The following is a 17,431-nucleotide window of genomic DNA, read 5'->3' as shown; positions in this document are numbered from 1 at the left end:
GAGTCTGTCATAGAGAAGCAAAAATAATGGGGGAAAAGAGATTTGGTAGGCTTGTTCTAGACAAAAAAAGGGCATCACACAGGAAAACATTCTTTTAAATTTAAGACAGCCTACAAGGTTAAATCCAGAGTGATCCTGGATGGGGTAGGAGAAAGCAGATTCCTTGACAGAATCATAGAGCAGTTTGGGTTGGAAAGGATCTTTTAAGGTGATCTAGTATAAACACCAGGTAGTTTAAACAATACCCTGAAATTTGGACACCTACTTACAGGAAAAGGTGAACAGAAGCTTAAAGGGCATGATACACACACCCCAAGAAGAGCAGTAGTACTGCTGACGCATCAGTACTGTCTTATAAGCAGTACTTCTAATATCCCACTCCATCAGCAATATATTAACTACAGCATGAACCTTTGTTTCACTACATATTTAGAAATTTTGAGATAATTAAAATCAGAGAAACTATCTATACAGTAATTGCTTTTGGCCAGCAGCATCAATATTCTACAGCAACATGTTTTAAAATATAAATCCTGCCCTCATTTCTATACTTTCTACAGTCTCACAACCTAAAGATGAAAGAATAGGAAACCCCTTTTCATGCTTGTCTTGAGCACCCACTAAACAAGTTCACACTACTCGGAAAAAAAAACTCCCAAACATCCAAAACAAAACAAAAAAGAAACCCCCACCAAATACAAAATCCCCACAAACAAACAAGCCCTTAAGTTAAAGCTTGAACAGCCACTGGGACAATACAAAGGCCTTTTTAAACTCAGCTGGGGCCTTTTTCTTTAAAAGAACTTCCAATATGAGTTTGTCTCCCAAGCTTCAGCTCAAATTTTAGAGCAGAAACAAATCAGGAAGTAAGAATCTATCTGGGTTGTAAAGCTACTTAAGTGATTTTTTGAGATGCATACTCTACCTGAAGAAACCTCAATATTTTTAATAGCTTGGAATCACCTTTTTTAACTTTCTCAACAATATGAGAAGTGGCAGACATTAAAGCTCTTACATTTTTTATCTCTTCTAAAACACTGGTCTAGAAATTAATTCCTAGAAGGAATATAGAGTGTATATCTGTTAGAGGACTTTAAAAAATCTCTTTCAGTAAGGCATACAAAAGAAAACCATATGAAATACAAAAGGGAAAACACTTTTCCTTCTTTTTGGCAAAAAAGGATCACATCACCTTCAGAATAAGATAGTTTAGCACACAAATACCTAGAAGGAAAAAAATATTTCCATTTTGACAGGGAATTAGCATCTGTGCCAGACAATCATTCTAATGGAGATCCAAGAATACCATCTGTCTGGCTGTCTCATTCCAAGAATAATTCTGTCAGGTGGCAAAGTGTGTAAAAAGATATGAAAAGGCCATCAAACAGCAAACTGGGGTACTTCAGGCAGGAAGTAAAACAAACCAAGTGTCATAGCTCTAGAATAGCAATTAAATGCAAGCATTTTATTTTTGTATCTTGTCTATACAATTGTTTCTTTTGACAAAGAGCGGTCTTAATATTTAAAGTACACCCAAAGCTTTTGAGTATCTCACAGAATGTACATACTGTGTGCAAGCAAATGCAGAAGCACAAGGACTGACAAGCCTGCTAGCTCACAGTTAATATGGTCCACTTGATTTGAGAATACAAGGGGTACCGTGCACTGATTTTGGAAATGCCTTCAATCACAGCAATAATGAACAGATGTTTCAACTTTCTGAATGCAACAGGAAAGAGATGTACTTATTGGTTTTGTGTTATGTTTTATGCTACATGCTATAGGGTACTTCAAAAGAATAAAAATGCATGGGTTGCTCTACAAGTAAGCAGCTAGCAGAACCAGCACAACATGATTTAATGGAATAAAAAATAAATTATATTCATAAGGCCTTGACTATTCCCTTGTGAGAGAACCTCTCAGCATGCCTGTAAGGATCTAGTACCATTTCAAGTGCACTGTACAATTAACTTGGTCACCAGATGGTCCTGTGTATAACACTCAGTCAAATAAACAGAAGATGTGTATTCTGTGTAGCCATCTTCTGGTTTAATCTCCTCTTTTGGTGGTGGGAATCTTCAACGAGACAGCTATGCACAGGGCCCTTTGCATTTTCTAAGGGCTACAGCAGAAAGCCTCAGGTAAGGTCTGGGGCAACCAAGCCAACATAAATCAAGCCAAAAAGAAATCTGCATTTGCAAAGAAACAACTACCTTTTATCAATAAACTGACATCACAGCTTTGAAACCACACGCAGGCTGTTTAGACACTGAAAGTTGGAAAGGACAGGGTCCTGATTCAATACTAGAAAAAATTTTGCAAAAAAGCTGCTAACACAGAAGTTGCGCACAATCAAGCCACTATCTTTAAAAGCGCAGTCTGAAAAAGAACATGGCAAATCAGTATCATGGGAACACTTAACACCATCTTCAGTAACATGAAACAGTGAGTAGGGAAACTGGTATAGGCTTTGCTTTTTCCAGGTTAATTTATGCTATCAGAACATCAGTACAAAGCTGCATCATCATTTTCCCTCACTCTCCTTTAATAAAGTTCTATCCACAACACTCCTGAGAAGCAGTCCTTGGACATTTGCTCTAGCCATATTCCCTTACACATCCACTTCCCTTCTACATATTTCACCAACATGTATGTCTGGCCAAGTCTTTGCCTAGCCATTTCTATCTCTAAACCTTCTGGAAATTTGAAGCTGAACAGGCAGTCCTAAACAGCCTCATATATACATCCTTAACAAGACAGGCATATTTTTGTTTTATTGTCTGGAGAGATTGAGGTGTTTGAGTAGGAGAAAAAAAGCAAGCTAGGACCTGACATATAAAAAGACTGTTCTCTTTTCTCAGTTCTACTCTTTGGAAGCTTCAGCTAGTATCTACACAAAATGAAGGTCTGTTACTATAGATTTATAGCAACTGGAAATTTCACACAGAGCAGTAAGTTTTTAACAGCTTTAGCAAGTTATTATTTAGATTTGTCACACCAGAAATTTAGGAAACCAAAGCAAAGTAAAAATTTATTTCACTGTTTCACAATACACACCTAAAATCTACATGATTATTAAAACAGTCATACACATATTCTTTGATCAACAGTTTGCATCACATAACAAAGGTTTATATAAGTGCAGTATTTTCTCAGAAGTTTAAAATACAGGTATTGCTAAGATTTTTCAAGTAAAAAACCTTGTATTGGCTGACTGAGCGCCCAATACAGATAACATTCTTGCATTTTAAGTTACATACAGGAATTTTAGGATTCTCTTCATTACTTACCCAAAAATAATAGTGATGCTCAAGACTGCAGGTACATAGACTGTCATCAATGAACATAATCACATTGATTATGTCGTCTAAAGGCAAGCAGGACTTACAGGGCTTCAGCTCAGTTACAACTTCTCATCTTCCTTTGCACTGATTTAAAAGCTCAGTCTTAAAATACATTATCTTGGGCAAATAACTACTTCCATTTTTAAACCGCAGGAGTTAACCGGCCAATCTAAGTCAAATGGTAGTTAACGAAAAACGATGTGTTAACGAAAACCAACGTGTAATATGCAAACTGTACCTTAAAGCTCAGAGAAAAATCCACGTGAAGGAAACATATAAACTCTCTAACATTCCAGTCAGTTATCAGGGGAAGCACACAAACAGTAACACTGAAGTTTGTCAACTCTTACAACTTCGAACTTCAAACTACTCAAGCAACAACAACAGTATCAAAACACGTAGAACAGGAGTACAAACATGAAGTAACTTTGAGAAATGTTACATTCTGTATTGCTAAATTGAACTGTAGTACCATCTAGTTAATTAATTTAGATACTTTGAAGTCTTTGTTGATCAAATGGCTTTGTGTACTGTCTTTCCTTTTCTGAAGTGGTATGTCTTACCCTCCTGGGATGGGATAGAAGAGAGGACAAAAAAAAAAAAATTCAATTAATCAGAATAAAGGAACCAAAGTCTCATGAAAACTATCTCCAGACACCCTGTACTCTATTCACCCCTCTTCAAAACTGACAAAACACAGCTTCTCCATTCCCTTTTCAGAGTACACCTGTCTAGTTCACGGATCTGCTATTTTACAAAAAGGAAGCAAGGTCTTAGAAATTAATAACCTGAAATTACACATGACTTGGAACGTAACCAGAAATTGCAACACTACAAAGATGGAACACATACAGCAAAAAAAGAACAACCAGCTTACCAACCTGGACCACCATTTATTTGTGAAAGCAGAGACAAAGCATAACTAGCCACCATCCACAGTAGCTATTTCATTGTACAGACTATCAAGGTTTAACGTCAACATCCTCTGTCCAAGCTAGGGAGTAATCTGCTTTCAGCCATGTGACTGAGAAATGACTAGCCAGACTTATGCTCTAACTGTTCATTAGTTTACTGTTCAGCAATTTTTATGCTGTCCTGATTAAACCCACTGAATCCAATTTCAGCACTTCTTTCCATCATTAAGCAACAGAGAGCCAAATCCACACATCTCAAGAGCGTGTACAAGGAAGAAAAAATTCAAGTGGCATCCACAGATATGAATTGCTTCATCTTTATAGTATCTTGTAGGTGAACACACTGAAGGGCACCTATGTTTCAGGGATATCATTTTACTTCCACTACGTACCTTTACATTGCTGTCCTGTGATACAAAGTCATTTGTCAGCTGGTTCTCAGGATTAGACAGACAGGATAGTACTGTTTGCATGCCCCTGTCCACAGACTTCTGAAATACAGTTATAGGTGCATATATAGTTATAAGTTATTTTCTTAGTTAGGGCATTACTAGCTAGCAGTGCCAGTGTGTCACAGGGTTTACTTGGAAATCAGGATTCCTCAACTGCCTTGTGTTCCCTGAGATACTTGCAAATTTTTTTGTCCCCCGCCCAGTCTTCTAAAATTACTAACTCATTATCCCCCTTCAGTGTTACAGCATAACAATTCTAATCAGTGACATGCCAATTCTCTTGTAGATGAGGCTGACAGCACAGAAATGGAATTTCTCCCTTTAAAAACTGAATTCAGAGCCAACTGTTCACTAAATTGGGGCCACCTTCCATGAAACAGTAAGAAAAGTAGATTTAAGTTTCAAATATCTGAGTTGGTAACTTTCACCCTAAGACAGCAGGCAGTGCTACTGAATCTACTTTTCTGGCACCTGTAATTTTCCCTGCAATTTCCACAGATTAGGCAAAGTCTACTGACAAGACTTAATGAGGTAGAACACACACTTTATCCAGCCCTCAGCATTGCAAACAAGCACTAACAGCAGTTTCAAGGAAACGTGAGACTTGTGAAGTTGTACACAGAAATCAGATACATGGGACTTAACAGGCTGAAAGTAGCAATTATAACCCTGATTTCTAGGATATCAGTAAGGCCCTTGACAAAGCTACATAACCGTCATGTGCAAATTTCTGGGAATGGCATTTATGATAAAGAATATTAAAGTTTTGAGAAAGCACTTACCTTCTGTGGGCTGTTAGGCAACTGCGTGGGCTCTGGAACAGTGCATTCCATCTGTACATATCCTGGATCCTCAGAGCCATGATAGTTCACTGAAGTATACACCTAGAGAGTTTTTTAAGTATTACACAATGTTTCAGTAACACTGGAAAAACACTGCACACTTATGGTGTCACTGATCCTCATCTATCTGTAAACTGTGCCAAATTTATCTTCACAGTTTTGGGAAGTTTCATGAGTAGGGGAAATATTGTGTCATGACCCATTTTACTAAGACAGTTAAGAATGATACCTAAAGTTGCTTAACTGAGATAGCTCTAGAACACTTGCTTGCTCCTACAATGAAGCTTTTAACATTTAACAATGAAATCCCCATGCACACTTACTCTAAAGACATTTTGGCCTGCTACCATTGAATTGTAAAGTGATACATTATGGCTATATAATGTATCCACATTCATGGATGTTATTAAAAAAAAACCTATTTCAAGCCAGTAGTGTAATCAATATTTCAATGACTTCTGACAACTTTCAGGAAGAGAATACCACTCACAAGAAAATTACTTACTACAGCTTTTAAACACTTAATCAAAACTGTAGTCAATAAATACACCTAAATATATAGCAATACCCAGAGGGCAAGTTTAAATTCTGACATTGTAAACAAATAGAGAGTATTTTTTCCTTTTTCTTGCATTAAGTCACAGAAAGCAAGAAATTTTTTCAGAGGCTAGCAGCACCATCTACAGTTTGTAGTAGCCTGAGAAAAAATTTAAAACCTATTGGAAGGAGCCAAAAAATTCATCAGTATTTGCAAAGAATATGGAGACTCTTTAAACTTAAAAAAAAAGGTACATCAGGTCAACTTACTTTTCCTTCAACCTTTCCTGAAAAACCAACTCCATTTTACTTAGAATTCCAGAGTTCTGTAACTAGAACATGTAGTTCTAGTGCCAAAACCAGGCAGATCTCTTCCACCAGGTAACTCAAAAAAGCACTAAATCAGTAGAAATTCTGAACAACTACATACAATCTTATCAGCAATTACAGATTTTTGTAGACCAGATTACACAGATCCAGACAATGAACAGACTTTTTTTTTCTAAGTATCATGCTGTAAAAACAATGTGCTAATAAAGAAGACAGTTTCAGAAGTCTAACTTTGTAGACTTACCGGAGTTGGAGGTATTACATAATTTCTTGGCTCCCCAGCAAGCCACTGTGGTTGAGCCTTAAACAAAAATTAGACAAGAACCACCTTTTACTCATTAATTTCCAACACAGACAAAGTAACTGCTCTGTATGAGCCATTGTTTATAGCATTTCATGTCTGGATTTTTCAGAAAACAATTCATCAATACAGTCTTACATCCAGAAAGATACCTTACTTTATCCATCTATTGCCTTCTCACTCCAAGGTAAAGAAAAATTTTAAAATATTTCTAAATATTAGGAAAATAAGGGAAACCAAATACCTACATTGAAAACAGATCTCAAGCCTCTAGCTGCTTCCAGTTACTCCTAGTTTGGCACCAGTAACAGGACTTAGCCACCCACTTCACTTGTAGTTCAAACCCCACTATCAGCTAAGCACCTTCTCTAACATTTTTATAGCACAAGACCACATCCCCCCCATATACAGCAAACATGCTATTATCTGATACGATTCTGATTCCAAGTTCCTAACATCCTGCACTACAGCACGTACAAATGCAAAGCTCCCTCTCACGAGTACTAGTTCACGTACTTTTTTCTAGTTGCAAAGTTGTTTTAATCACAGTACATTTAAGAAAATACCAATGAAACTATAAAAAGAAAAGAGTATGCTAATTTACTCAACAGTTTTTATCACTATTTTGTTTTTGCTTTAGTAGCTGTGAAGAACTAAAGGAAGATAGATTCCAAAGAATGAGAAGCACGAAGATCAGACTCCAGTTAACACTTCATTCCAGCTTAGTCAGGTATCCAACAGCCTTTCTGCTTTTAGTAAAACTTGACATACCTGATAGTTGTAAGCTGGTTGATATCCTATGGGAACTTGCTGCTTTAGCAGTACAGCTGGTGATGAACTGTATGGACAGGGCTGCAAAGAAAGCTTTTTTTAAAAAAAAAAAAACGCAATTTTGAAGCAAGATACAAGTATGATATTTGTAGAGGTATTAGCCAGGAGCACACTTTTAGAAGTTACACTGTTATTTCAATTCCTGCGCAGACTAGACTCACTATTTAAAAGCAACCCTTAGATTTCCCACAAGGCTTGCTTCAGTACTTCAGGCACTAATAACATCTATAAAGTGACATTCCAACCCTTATGTATCTAAAAATCCCATTTCTGCTTGTAGCTGATCTTTTAAGTCATTTCAGAAGCACAAGTCATGCCATAAACTTTGAGAAGTAGATCTGAAGCAGACTGACTACTATGAAATAATGGAGTACAATCTGAAGGATCAGTTTCTAGGAGGAAGAGGAAGCTAAGTACTCATATGAAGACAATTTCCTAGTATTTATTTTCTGAAAGTATTCTGACACTGTGAACGTGGAACTTTCTCAGATTCTTCAGGGAATAGTTAAAGGAACATTCCAGCCTATAAGGGAATTAATGCCCTTAAATTAATAAACTAAAGAGAATCAGCAAGAATACTATTATCAAGCTCTCTGCCTTGCAAGAAAGTATTTCCGCCAGTTTGCTGTTCCTCTTTCCTTAAGATATACAAAACAGGATCAGATTGTAGTCAGTACTGCCCCATCACACAGTAATGCAGTAAGAGAGCCTGATCTGGTTCACTCACAAGCACAGGACTCATATCCAGGCCAGAAGCACTGTACCCACACCACACAAGGAATGCTCATCTGCAACACTGTGCTGGGCACAGCTATTAACAGCAGATGCTGGAACACAGTGCTCTTATAACACAACACCAGTTTAAAACCAAGGATATGTTTGGCTAGGAGAAAAGTACCTGGGATAACTTCTTATCCCACTCTTAGTTTACAAAAATACATTTTAAATTTCATAGTTTATTCTGAAGCAGGACAGCAACACATTAAATGTCTGGATACACTTGATTTGTGAACTGCATCTGTAACAAGCAGTAATAACTCAATCTTCCCTCCACTTTCAACAGCTCTCATTCTTAAAGGGTATCTCCCTCTTGTTTTGTAATGAGTTAACATCACTGAATCAGTTTTTCAAGGCTGCTGGCATTCCTTTGAAATGGTTTGAAGTTGGGTGCTTCTTACTGGGGAATGCAATATGAAATCAGGCAGGTAAGATCAGATTGGAATCTCAATACATACTCCAAAAGTCCTATGTGCTTGCACCTTCAATAAATATTTCATTATGATTGAAAACCAGTGTCAGGAGCAGTCTTACCTGAACATAGGGTGTTACTGGGTTCATGACAGCTGGAGGCTGCATGTATGTCTCCATATTCTGATTACCCCACACGCTCTGGAACTGTGGTGGAGGAGGACCAAGAACTATTTGTCTGGGATGCACGCAGGAATCTTGTTTTGAAACAGATAAAAAATAGTATTAAGACATTACTACATGTATTTCATTAGGAATCTAAATTCAAGCTGGAAAAAACCTCAAGTGTTTTCAATCTCCAATTTAACTCAATATTAACTATATTGTATTGTGCTACCAATGTCACTCTTCTTAAAACCACCCCATACAAGTGAGGTCACAGAAGTCAGAACCCAGGTTTAACTGAAATATACATACTGCATCAGACAAAAAGTATTTGCGAAGATAATGACGTATAATTAAGAAAAAAACCCTGTTATATTATAATACCTGCAATATGAACAAATTTACTTAGATATACTTACTTAAGTTTTGTTGTTTTCTGATTGCTGGCCCCAGTTTCAGCTTTTTACCGTGGAAGTTGATTTGTGACTGAAAGACAGGTTATTCTCTGTAAGCTGGGAATCAGCAAGGTGAGAGGTTTGTAGGATTTTAAAGAGACTGGACTCTGATTCTACATCACAGTACATCAACTCTCATAAAGCCTTAACAGCCTCCAGTCTCCTGTCTCAACACCATGTGCCTTTTACCTGCAGATGTCCTGCAGTGCCCTCAGCTCAGCCTCCTCACCAACCCTCCAAAATTATGTATCACTGGCCCTAATAGTAACATGTACTACTCGAATTTGCAACTATGTATCAGTGACTGTCAGTCCTGCTCCTTTACACACACAGGCCTTAACTATTCCTGTCTCAGTGAGAGTACTACTGGAAAGTGACCACGGTCTCAGGTTTCTAGTGAAAGATTTTTGGTTTAGCCCTATTAGCACAATTTTAGTACCAAGCAATAAAGTCAGTATTGGATGCAGACAGTCTGTCTAGATTCTCTATCGCATGCAACTCTACAGAAGTGCCTGCTTCAGAAGAAAATACGTGGTTTTGCAATTTTCTCCCATTTCTGCTAAAGGAAGTGCTTTGAACAGGCAACAGCAACTGTATTGTTGCCTGTAAAATAATAAGAAATATAATGATTACAAAAATCTTGCTCATTCTAATTTCTATCAGCATGAGAAGATGATTCAACAGACATATGGGGGTGAAAAAAGGTGCAATAACCTAGTTATTGCACCAAATAGACTAATTTGACAGGTGAACTTTTTCGGTTTTTATTTTTCTCAGGGAAAAGTGTCTTGGTTGATTTTGGGTATTTTTAAATTAATTCTGGAATCCTACTGTGCCCAAAATCATGCAAGTACCTTTTCCACCTCAACAATGAGAGGTCCTAGGAGACAGGCCTCCCCTCTAAATGAAAGACAACTTTCCAATCTGAACTGCAAACAGATGCATGCTGGACCAGAGTGCAGTTACATACCTAAAGCAGAAGAAAAACACCATCAGGTGGAACAAGGCTACAAGGCCTTTTGAACGGCCAGATGAACACAGGCACCAAGACTAATTTTAGTTAGAGGCTCTATCATGCTTATTTACAGAAAACACTGACCACTCGGTGCAGATAAGGCCTCAAGTGATTTAGTGCAGTAACCTTTGCATATAATTTGAACTCTACAACACCCATGTTAATTTCTTCCTTTCTTTAATCCCCTCCAAAAGACAACAGGTTCCATCTGAACATGCCTATTTCTGAGACGGCAGGTATTTGTACTGCCTGCAGACCTGAAATGTGCACTGAAAAGAAAACCCACAATATGCCTCTGGGTCTTTCAAGACCTCTGGTGTACAAACTCAGATCAGTAAGTACTATATTAACAGAGGAACACTGCAGGCTCCAGTTTTGAAGCACACACAGAAAATCAGTACTCTGCACGGCTCAAATGTCAACGCTACTCAAGAGGACTCCACAGAAATTGTTACCTCAGAGCAAGCATTCCACACTGATGTAGCATAGTAAATGTAATACATAGTAAAAAGAAAAAGGTGTTCTCAGATGAAGACTGTTGCTCAGTACAGCAGTCACTGTATATTTTTGTCATCATACCACATCAGGTAACAGCAAGCTTTTAAAATCTTTTGGTGAGTATCAACGATCTCCTGCTGGGGTTTCATTACCCTCCACTTTATTCAAGCATATTCTCTTCCCACTTACAGAGCTGGATGGCCAGTAAACACATCTGCACATCACAGAACACTACATTTGTGCCTGGCACATCTATCTGGATTTGTCTTTCTGATCTACTTCCCTATCTAAGAGCTTCAGAAGCAAACGAGAGACTGTTCATCCTCCAGAGACACAGGAGTTTTCTGAGCCAAAGACTTCAAAGAGGCAAGTTACATTGCATTTCAATACATGTTATTTTCACAGTTACTGTATTCAGGCTGGGGAGAAAGAGGGAAAATAAAAAGCTTTGTCAGTGGTTTGTGACCTGCCCAAGTCTATCAGAACCAAGTACCTGATCCGGTTATAAGTGCTGAGATTTAAGATTTAAAATTTCTCCGATACCGAACTCCCAAGATCAGAAGGTCTGTAACAGTTCTACCCCTTCATCTCCTGTGTTTGCTACACAAAACTATATGGTGACAGTGTCGTGGTTCAACATAGTCTGGTTTTTAGTTAAGGAACAAATCCACCAGCTACCTAAGTGATTCCCTATACGGACCTTGGCAGCTTTCTTCAGACCTGATAAAACCAATCAGCTGGCTAGTTTTCAATACTGACACCCTGTTTAACCACTTAAAAAAAGCTGAACATGCCTCCGTGAAACCACACTTAAAAATGAGCAAAGCCCGGGAAAAACTCTCTTGCCTCCGGCCTTTGAACACTGGCTGGGCAAGGCCCCGCTCTACCACACAGCCAGGCTGGTGGATATTCTGTGGCTGGAGTTCCAGCCACAGCCTGGCCCCGCTCTGGCTGTGAGCTGCAGAGCCATCCTGCTGGCACCGGCTAAGAACAGAGGCAGCCCTGCAGCTGGAATTGGCTGCTGCAGGGGCCAGAAAGCAGCCATGCAGCCAGAGCTGCCGCTGCCCAGCGGAGATCACATGACCACCTGCAGGCCCAGTCTCCTTTACACGGCAGGAGAGGCTCCTCTCCCTAAATGAACTGAAGAAAAGATTATTTTAAAAGTGGTGAACTGACTGAAAATACCACATTTGTCTCTTTACGTTGTCAGTAGGAAAAGACAGAAGACTTGAGGGTAGGAAAAGTGTTATGAAGGTTTATTCTGATTATTTTGGTTTTAGTCCTGTTAATGAAGTTTTTTTTTGGTTTTAGTCCTGTTAATGAAGGGGGTTTTTTTATACCCTTTAAAGTTTTGAGCCTGCTTTGCTCTCCTCCTAATCCTTATCTCACAGCAGAAAATGAGTAAATAATTCCAGTGGACGCACTGGTGTCTGGCCAGCACTTAGACCCACTACACACAGTAACAGCCACAGCACAATCTAGGAGGCTTAAAAAAATACTTGCATTCCAGGTAGCATCCAAATGCACAAATACTGCTAGAGAAACATATTTCAACTACTGAGACATAAATAAAAAAATTAATACTGTCTTCCATGATACTGTTACTCCTATGCCCTAGGAACCCAAAATGTTATTGTATTTTATCTATCTGTGCCCAAAATTGTTACTGTCTCCTAAGACCCTGAAGCCAGAAAACACAACCATGGGGCAGAGTAGGGCAAGTGCCCCAGCCTTTCAAAAGTTCAAGCAGAGACAGCACTCTCTCTTGCCTCATGGTCTTTGCTCAAGGCAGAGGCTCTGCTCTGGGGTTTTTTCCCCCATCTTTTGTTTCTCTCTTGCATCTTGGACTGGACTCAAGGTGAATCCCACAACTACCTGTCTGCAGCCAGCATGGAGCAGCCCTGCAGAAGTGAAGGCAGAGCCACCCCAGCCCAGCTGCCTGGCCTTGCCTGGCTGTCTGCTGACAAGGAAGGCAAATCCCTCTGTGAGTTCTAGCCCTTGACCAAGTACCAGCTGCTGAAGAGTGCCAGCCGCATTCACCAATGAAGAGGTAAGAAGGAGGAGGGCTGTCACCATTTTCCCCTTGCCTTTGGAACTACAAGGTTGATCAGCTGCAGAGGCCACTATTTTGGGGAGGTGTCACCCCACCATTTCAAGTTCCTCTTTGTTCCCCGGGAGTCCAGGAGATTTCAGCAACTTTGTAACTAGTGACTATTAGTGTTATTTTTTTGCCCGTTGCTACTTCCTTTTTTATTAGCAAACTGTTGTTTTTTCACTTATATCTATCCATATTTCTTTCTCCTTATTGGTGGAAAGGGATTGGTTAATCTTAATTATCTTAAACCAAGACATCCCAAAAACTAAATGTCTACATTTCTGCCATAAGCAAAAGGGTTCTATGACAATCATCAACTACCAAAAGCAAGCAGCCAAACACCTCAAGGCTTTCAAGCACATAAATAAATGAGAGCAATCAGAAACAAAATTACATGAGATGTTTGACCACACCAGGCTAAAAACTAATCTTGCTTCTTATTTAAGCGAATACATAAAGATTTTACCACCAGCACACATTTTAGAAAGTTTACCTTTTGGGCAGCCCTAGACTTTCTGTGTCCTAACTTACTAACTTACACTAGAAGGTACGTAACTTGGCTTCCACAAACTTGTCTCTAGCCTTCATACCTCAACTTCTTAGTCATTTGGACAAAGTTGAGCTTACCTCAACTATCTTTTGAACATCCACATTGTCGAAGAAAGACACAAATCCATACCTAAAAAGGAAGAACAGACTATTCAGTAATTGGTATCATTTGATTATAAGCCAAATTGTTTGAAACAAGACCAGTTAACAATGTGCCAGGTACATTATACTGCACATCAAAATTATCAACTAGAACATTAATTTATGATTCAGGCCAGATGCAAGAAACTAAATGCCAGATTTTAGAATACCATGAAGTAAGTCCTATTTTTCCATTTTAACTACTCAAAATGAGTACTGCTGTTAATATTAGCAACTCAGAAAGTTAAAAATTTAAATAGCATCTGACTTATCTTTAAATTTTGTATTTACTACAGAGGTCTGGATGAAAGCAGGCATTATAGGAACAGTAACACCAGTGGGAGGGAAGCAATTCTTGAAGAGGTTTTTCAGTTTATTTCACTGCATTCCTAGTTTATCTGGTCTACACAATTAAGATAATTTCAGAGCATTATAGTAACAATTGTGTCCCATTAATGGAATAAGTCAAGTGATTATCAATACTTGTAACATACACTAATTGCACAGCAGGGTTCAATTCGCAGACTAGGAAGGGATATGAGAAAATGAGTTTTATTTCCAGCTCTTCCATTGCTATATATGCTGAAGAAAAAGATGTGACACTGTAGGAGCTAAGAATAGAATCTAAGAAAAACTCTCACTGGAAGGAACTTGAAGAGGGTACTGTCTCCTTCTTATCAGGAGGGATAACCTCAAAACTGGGATGGCCTCCCCAGAACTCAACAGGGTAAGGTCCTTCATTGTCTTATTTAAGGGTTTCACCACAGTAATCCAGAACTCCTCAATATATTCAAAAGGAATTTCCCTTGTTTCAACTTTGTTCACATACTTAGTCTTCACCCAAACAAGTCTGGGCTGTTTTACTCTAGAACTTATTCACAAGTGTTAGGAGAGGGCAGAGCCCCTGCCCTGAATAAGCCACCTTAATTCTCTTAATCATCCTGAACGGTGCCCAGATTTTTAACTACTCTAGCCAGCAGAAGAGTCCTACAAAAGAACTGGCTGTGTAAGCATCACACAAATTAGGCTTTGTTTCCAATGACTGAGTGACAGTGAACTTCTTTTCCCTGAACAGAGAGACTGAAGTAGAAAAATTAATCCTATTCTTTGTAAAATTATGCAGATTTAAGTTTGGGGCAGTACGGATTTACTGGTTTCACAGTCTTAACTCATCATAACAGAAAACTGCAGCTAGTAGTATTAAGGCTTAAGCATGTCAAGTGTGTTGCTAAGCATCTGCTAATATCACCTATTGCAGAATGCTGTCCACATAAGCAGCAACTTAAAACAACTACTCATATTCTACCCACCCCTTCGAAACACCAGTTCTGTCAGTGATGACCTTCACCTCCTTCACAGTACCATATTGTTCAAAGACACTCCGAATTTCTGCTTCATTCATCTAAAAGAAAACAAGGCCTTAAACATCTTCAAAACCATTCAACTGCTTAGAACTGATTTAAAGCAGGCAGTGCCATTTTTTAAACCCATTTTCCACTACCATAAGAACTAAAAGTTAGTTTTGGAAGACATGTTCCAGAATTCTCCCATGACATTTCAAGATCTTCTAGATTGGCAAATGCACACACAAATAAAAAAAAAGAACCCCACCACCACAAAGAAGTAAAAAAATCCACACTAAAACAGGAGCAAAATTTCCACTTATTCTCCACCGATGTTCCCTATACCCTATTTTAAACAATGAAAAGTGTATACATACCCTTACGTCAATTCCACCAACAAAGACTGTGTTGGGCATGATTTTTCCTTCTGGCAAAACATAGCCCTGACTGACTGTTGCTGAATAGGCACTGCCCTCCGTGGTGCTTGAACGTTGCGTCTCCACATGTGCTGCCTAAAAAAATTAAACAGAAATATTTGTTTTAGTTAATTAGATTACATTTTAAGACACCAGAATGCCTGCACCTTCCTATAGATATAGCAGGTGACACAGAATTTCAATAGCACAAATGGACCATTCATTGGTTCTAACACTTCTCAGTTCAAATGAAACTGGCTCTATAAAATCTGGGAGGAGGAAGATTAACATGAAGCGAGCAGTTTTTCACCCACCTGGTATTCTGCTTTTGTTTGGCTGCATACCCAGCTAAAGGGCATTTGAACTGAAATCTGAGATGGCAACTCCTCAAGCTGACCTAACTGCTGCTTCTACTTCTTTCTTTCTGGATGTGCCAGGGAACCAAGCTAGAAGTGGTATTCACTTTGCTGTGCAAGTTCTCTAGCAGCCCTAAAACAGGAAACGGCTCTCAGGAGAGGAGCCCAGCAAGCGCCAGAACCCGCTGAAGGAAGCTGGTAACCACAGACACTGCTGGTAGCCACAGATGCTGCTGGTACACCTGTCACACACGGCCTTGGCCACCATGGAAGGGCAGCGCTCGTGTCTCACACTAATGATGCAGAATTTCAAAGAAAATAACTTATTTAACACTCACACATTATGTACCTGAAAGAAAGAAAGAATAAACAGACTACTTAGGCATTCAAGCAAGCTGGGCAACATGAAAAATAAGATTTATTAATACATGCATTTCCTAGAACTTGAAAAGGAGATCAAAAACGCACAGAGGTAAAATTCTCCTAGAACAAAAGAAAATCTCCCTCCAAGGCCACTTTTCAAGTCCTCAGTACGATGATGGAAAACGCTCACCAATGCAAAAAAATTACTGTCTTATCTAAACCCAAAAAATTTTGTCAACATAGCACTACACAAATGACTGTTCTACATACACAATGCACAAAGACCTCACACTGCTGCTGAATCAGTGTCCAAAGCCTAAACCACCTCAAGTTCTGAAGTGGGAAATTCTGCCTATGATACTGGAACTACAGCATCAGCTGAAGTGACTCATCCCTTTAAAATTACTCTAAAAGAAGTCTAGTTTGTCTATCTCAAGAAGTAGCTCTGAATCAAATTTCCAGATGCCACAAATATTGGGGTTTATTCAGTTTTTCAGCTTATCAGAATTAACAGGTGTTTTTTTGCTTCTCTCATCAAAATATAAAATTAATCTGTTTGCTCTGTATTATTGAAGTTTAAATTCATGAGGGGAACCATGAAGTTTAAATTGATGAGGGAAAACTGGTATAACAGTAGTCGGGAGACTAGTTAAGAATTTTGGCAAAAGAAAAGGTGGAAAAGGACTTGTTTGTTGGGCTACGTGGAAGAAATACCTACCTACCCACCCACGTGTGTTACAAACATTACTCAAGTTTATGCTTATCCAGGAGAGAAAAACGTTCACTTTTTTTGGCCACACAAGCCCCTGATTTTTCAGGCTTCTCTCTGGCCTCAGCACATTCTCTGTTTTAAGTAAGCATTATTTTTTTGTTGTTTTTTTTTTTTTTTTAATTGAAACATTTAAACCCCGTGACCCACGTCCCCCTGAGCGGACACTGAGCAGTCTCCATGACAGCGCGAGTGCCTGAGGGAAGAATGCGGCTGGCGCCGCAGCCTTCCCGCTGGGCACTAAGTGGAGCCCTCGGCCCAGCACTGCACGCTAGGCACAACCTCTCCCGTATAAAAAAAAAAAAAATTAAAAAAAACAAAACCGAAAAAAGGCCCACCACCTTACTCGTATAGTGTTTGAAGCGTCAGCGCTACAGTCGCAAATCACGTTTCTCACATAGAAAGAACAAACAGCAAGCAGCATGCCGGTGCGGGCCGAGGAGCCCGCGGCACTCCGGGCGACGCCGGGCCTTTGCTCCAGCAGGGGGGGACGTAGGACCTCGGGCAGGCGAGGCGCCGCTCCTGGC

General features: G+C 39.2%; 1 protein-coding gene across 1 annotated transcript in view; it reads right to left on the bottom strand.

Annotated features, from left to right (window-relative positions):
* Nucleotides 1-3,425: 3,425 nt before the first annotated feature.
* The window catches only part of DAZL (deleted in azoospermia like), a 14,576-nt gene continuing 570 nt past the window's right edge, over nucleotides 3,426-17,431 (bottom strand). Inside the window, 12 exon segments of the mRNA XM_014307299.2 lie at nucleotides 3,426-3,911; nucleotides 4,651-4,749; nucleotides 5,493-5,594; nucleotides 6,664-6,720; nucleotides 7,492-7,572; nucleotides 8,863-8,996; nucleotides 9,324-9,390; nucleotides 13,595-13,646; nucleotides 14,968-15,059; nucleotides 15,378-15,512; nucleotides 17,251-17,387; nucleotides 17,390-17,426. Coding sequence (XP_014162774.2) covers nucleotides 3,858-3,911; nucleotides 4,651-4,749; nucleotides 5,493-5,594; nucleotides 6,664-6,720; nucleotides 7,492-7,572; nucleotides 8,863-8,996; nucleotides 9,324-9,390; nucleotides 13,595-13,646; nucleotides 14,968-15,059; nucleotides 15,378-15,512; nucleotides 17,251-17,387; nucleotides 17,390-17,426 — 1,047 coding nt within the window. The 3' untranslated portion in view covers nucleotides 3,426-3,857.

The sequence above is a fragment of the Geospiza fortis genome, unplaced genomic scaffold (assembly GCF_000277835.1).
Source record: "Geospiza fortis unplaced genomic scaffold, GeoFor_1.0 scaffold95, whole genome shotgun sequence".
In the NCBI taxonomy this organism is placed as follows: Eukaryota; Metazoa; Chordata; class Aves; order Passeriformes; family Thraupidae; genus Geospiza; species Geospiza fortis.
This window is presented reverse-complemented; position numbering and strand designations above follow the sequence as displayed.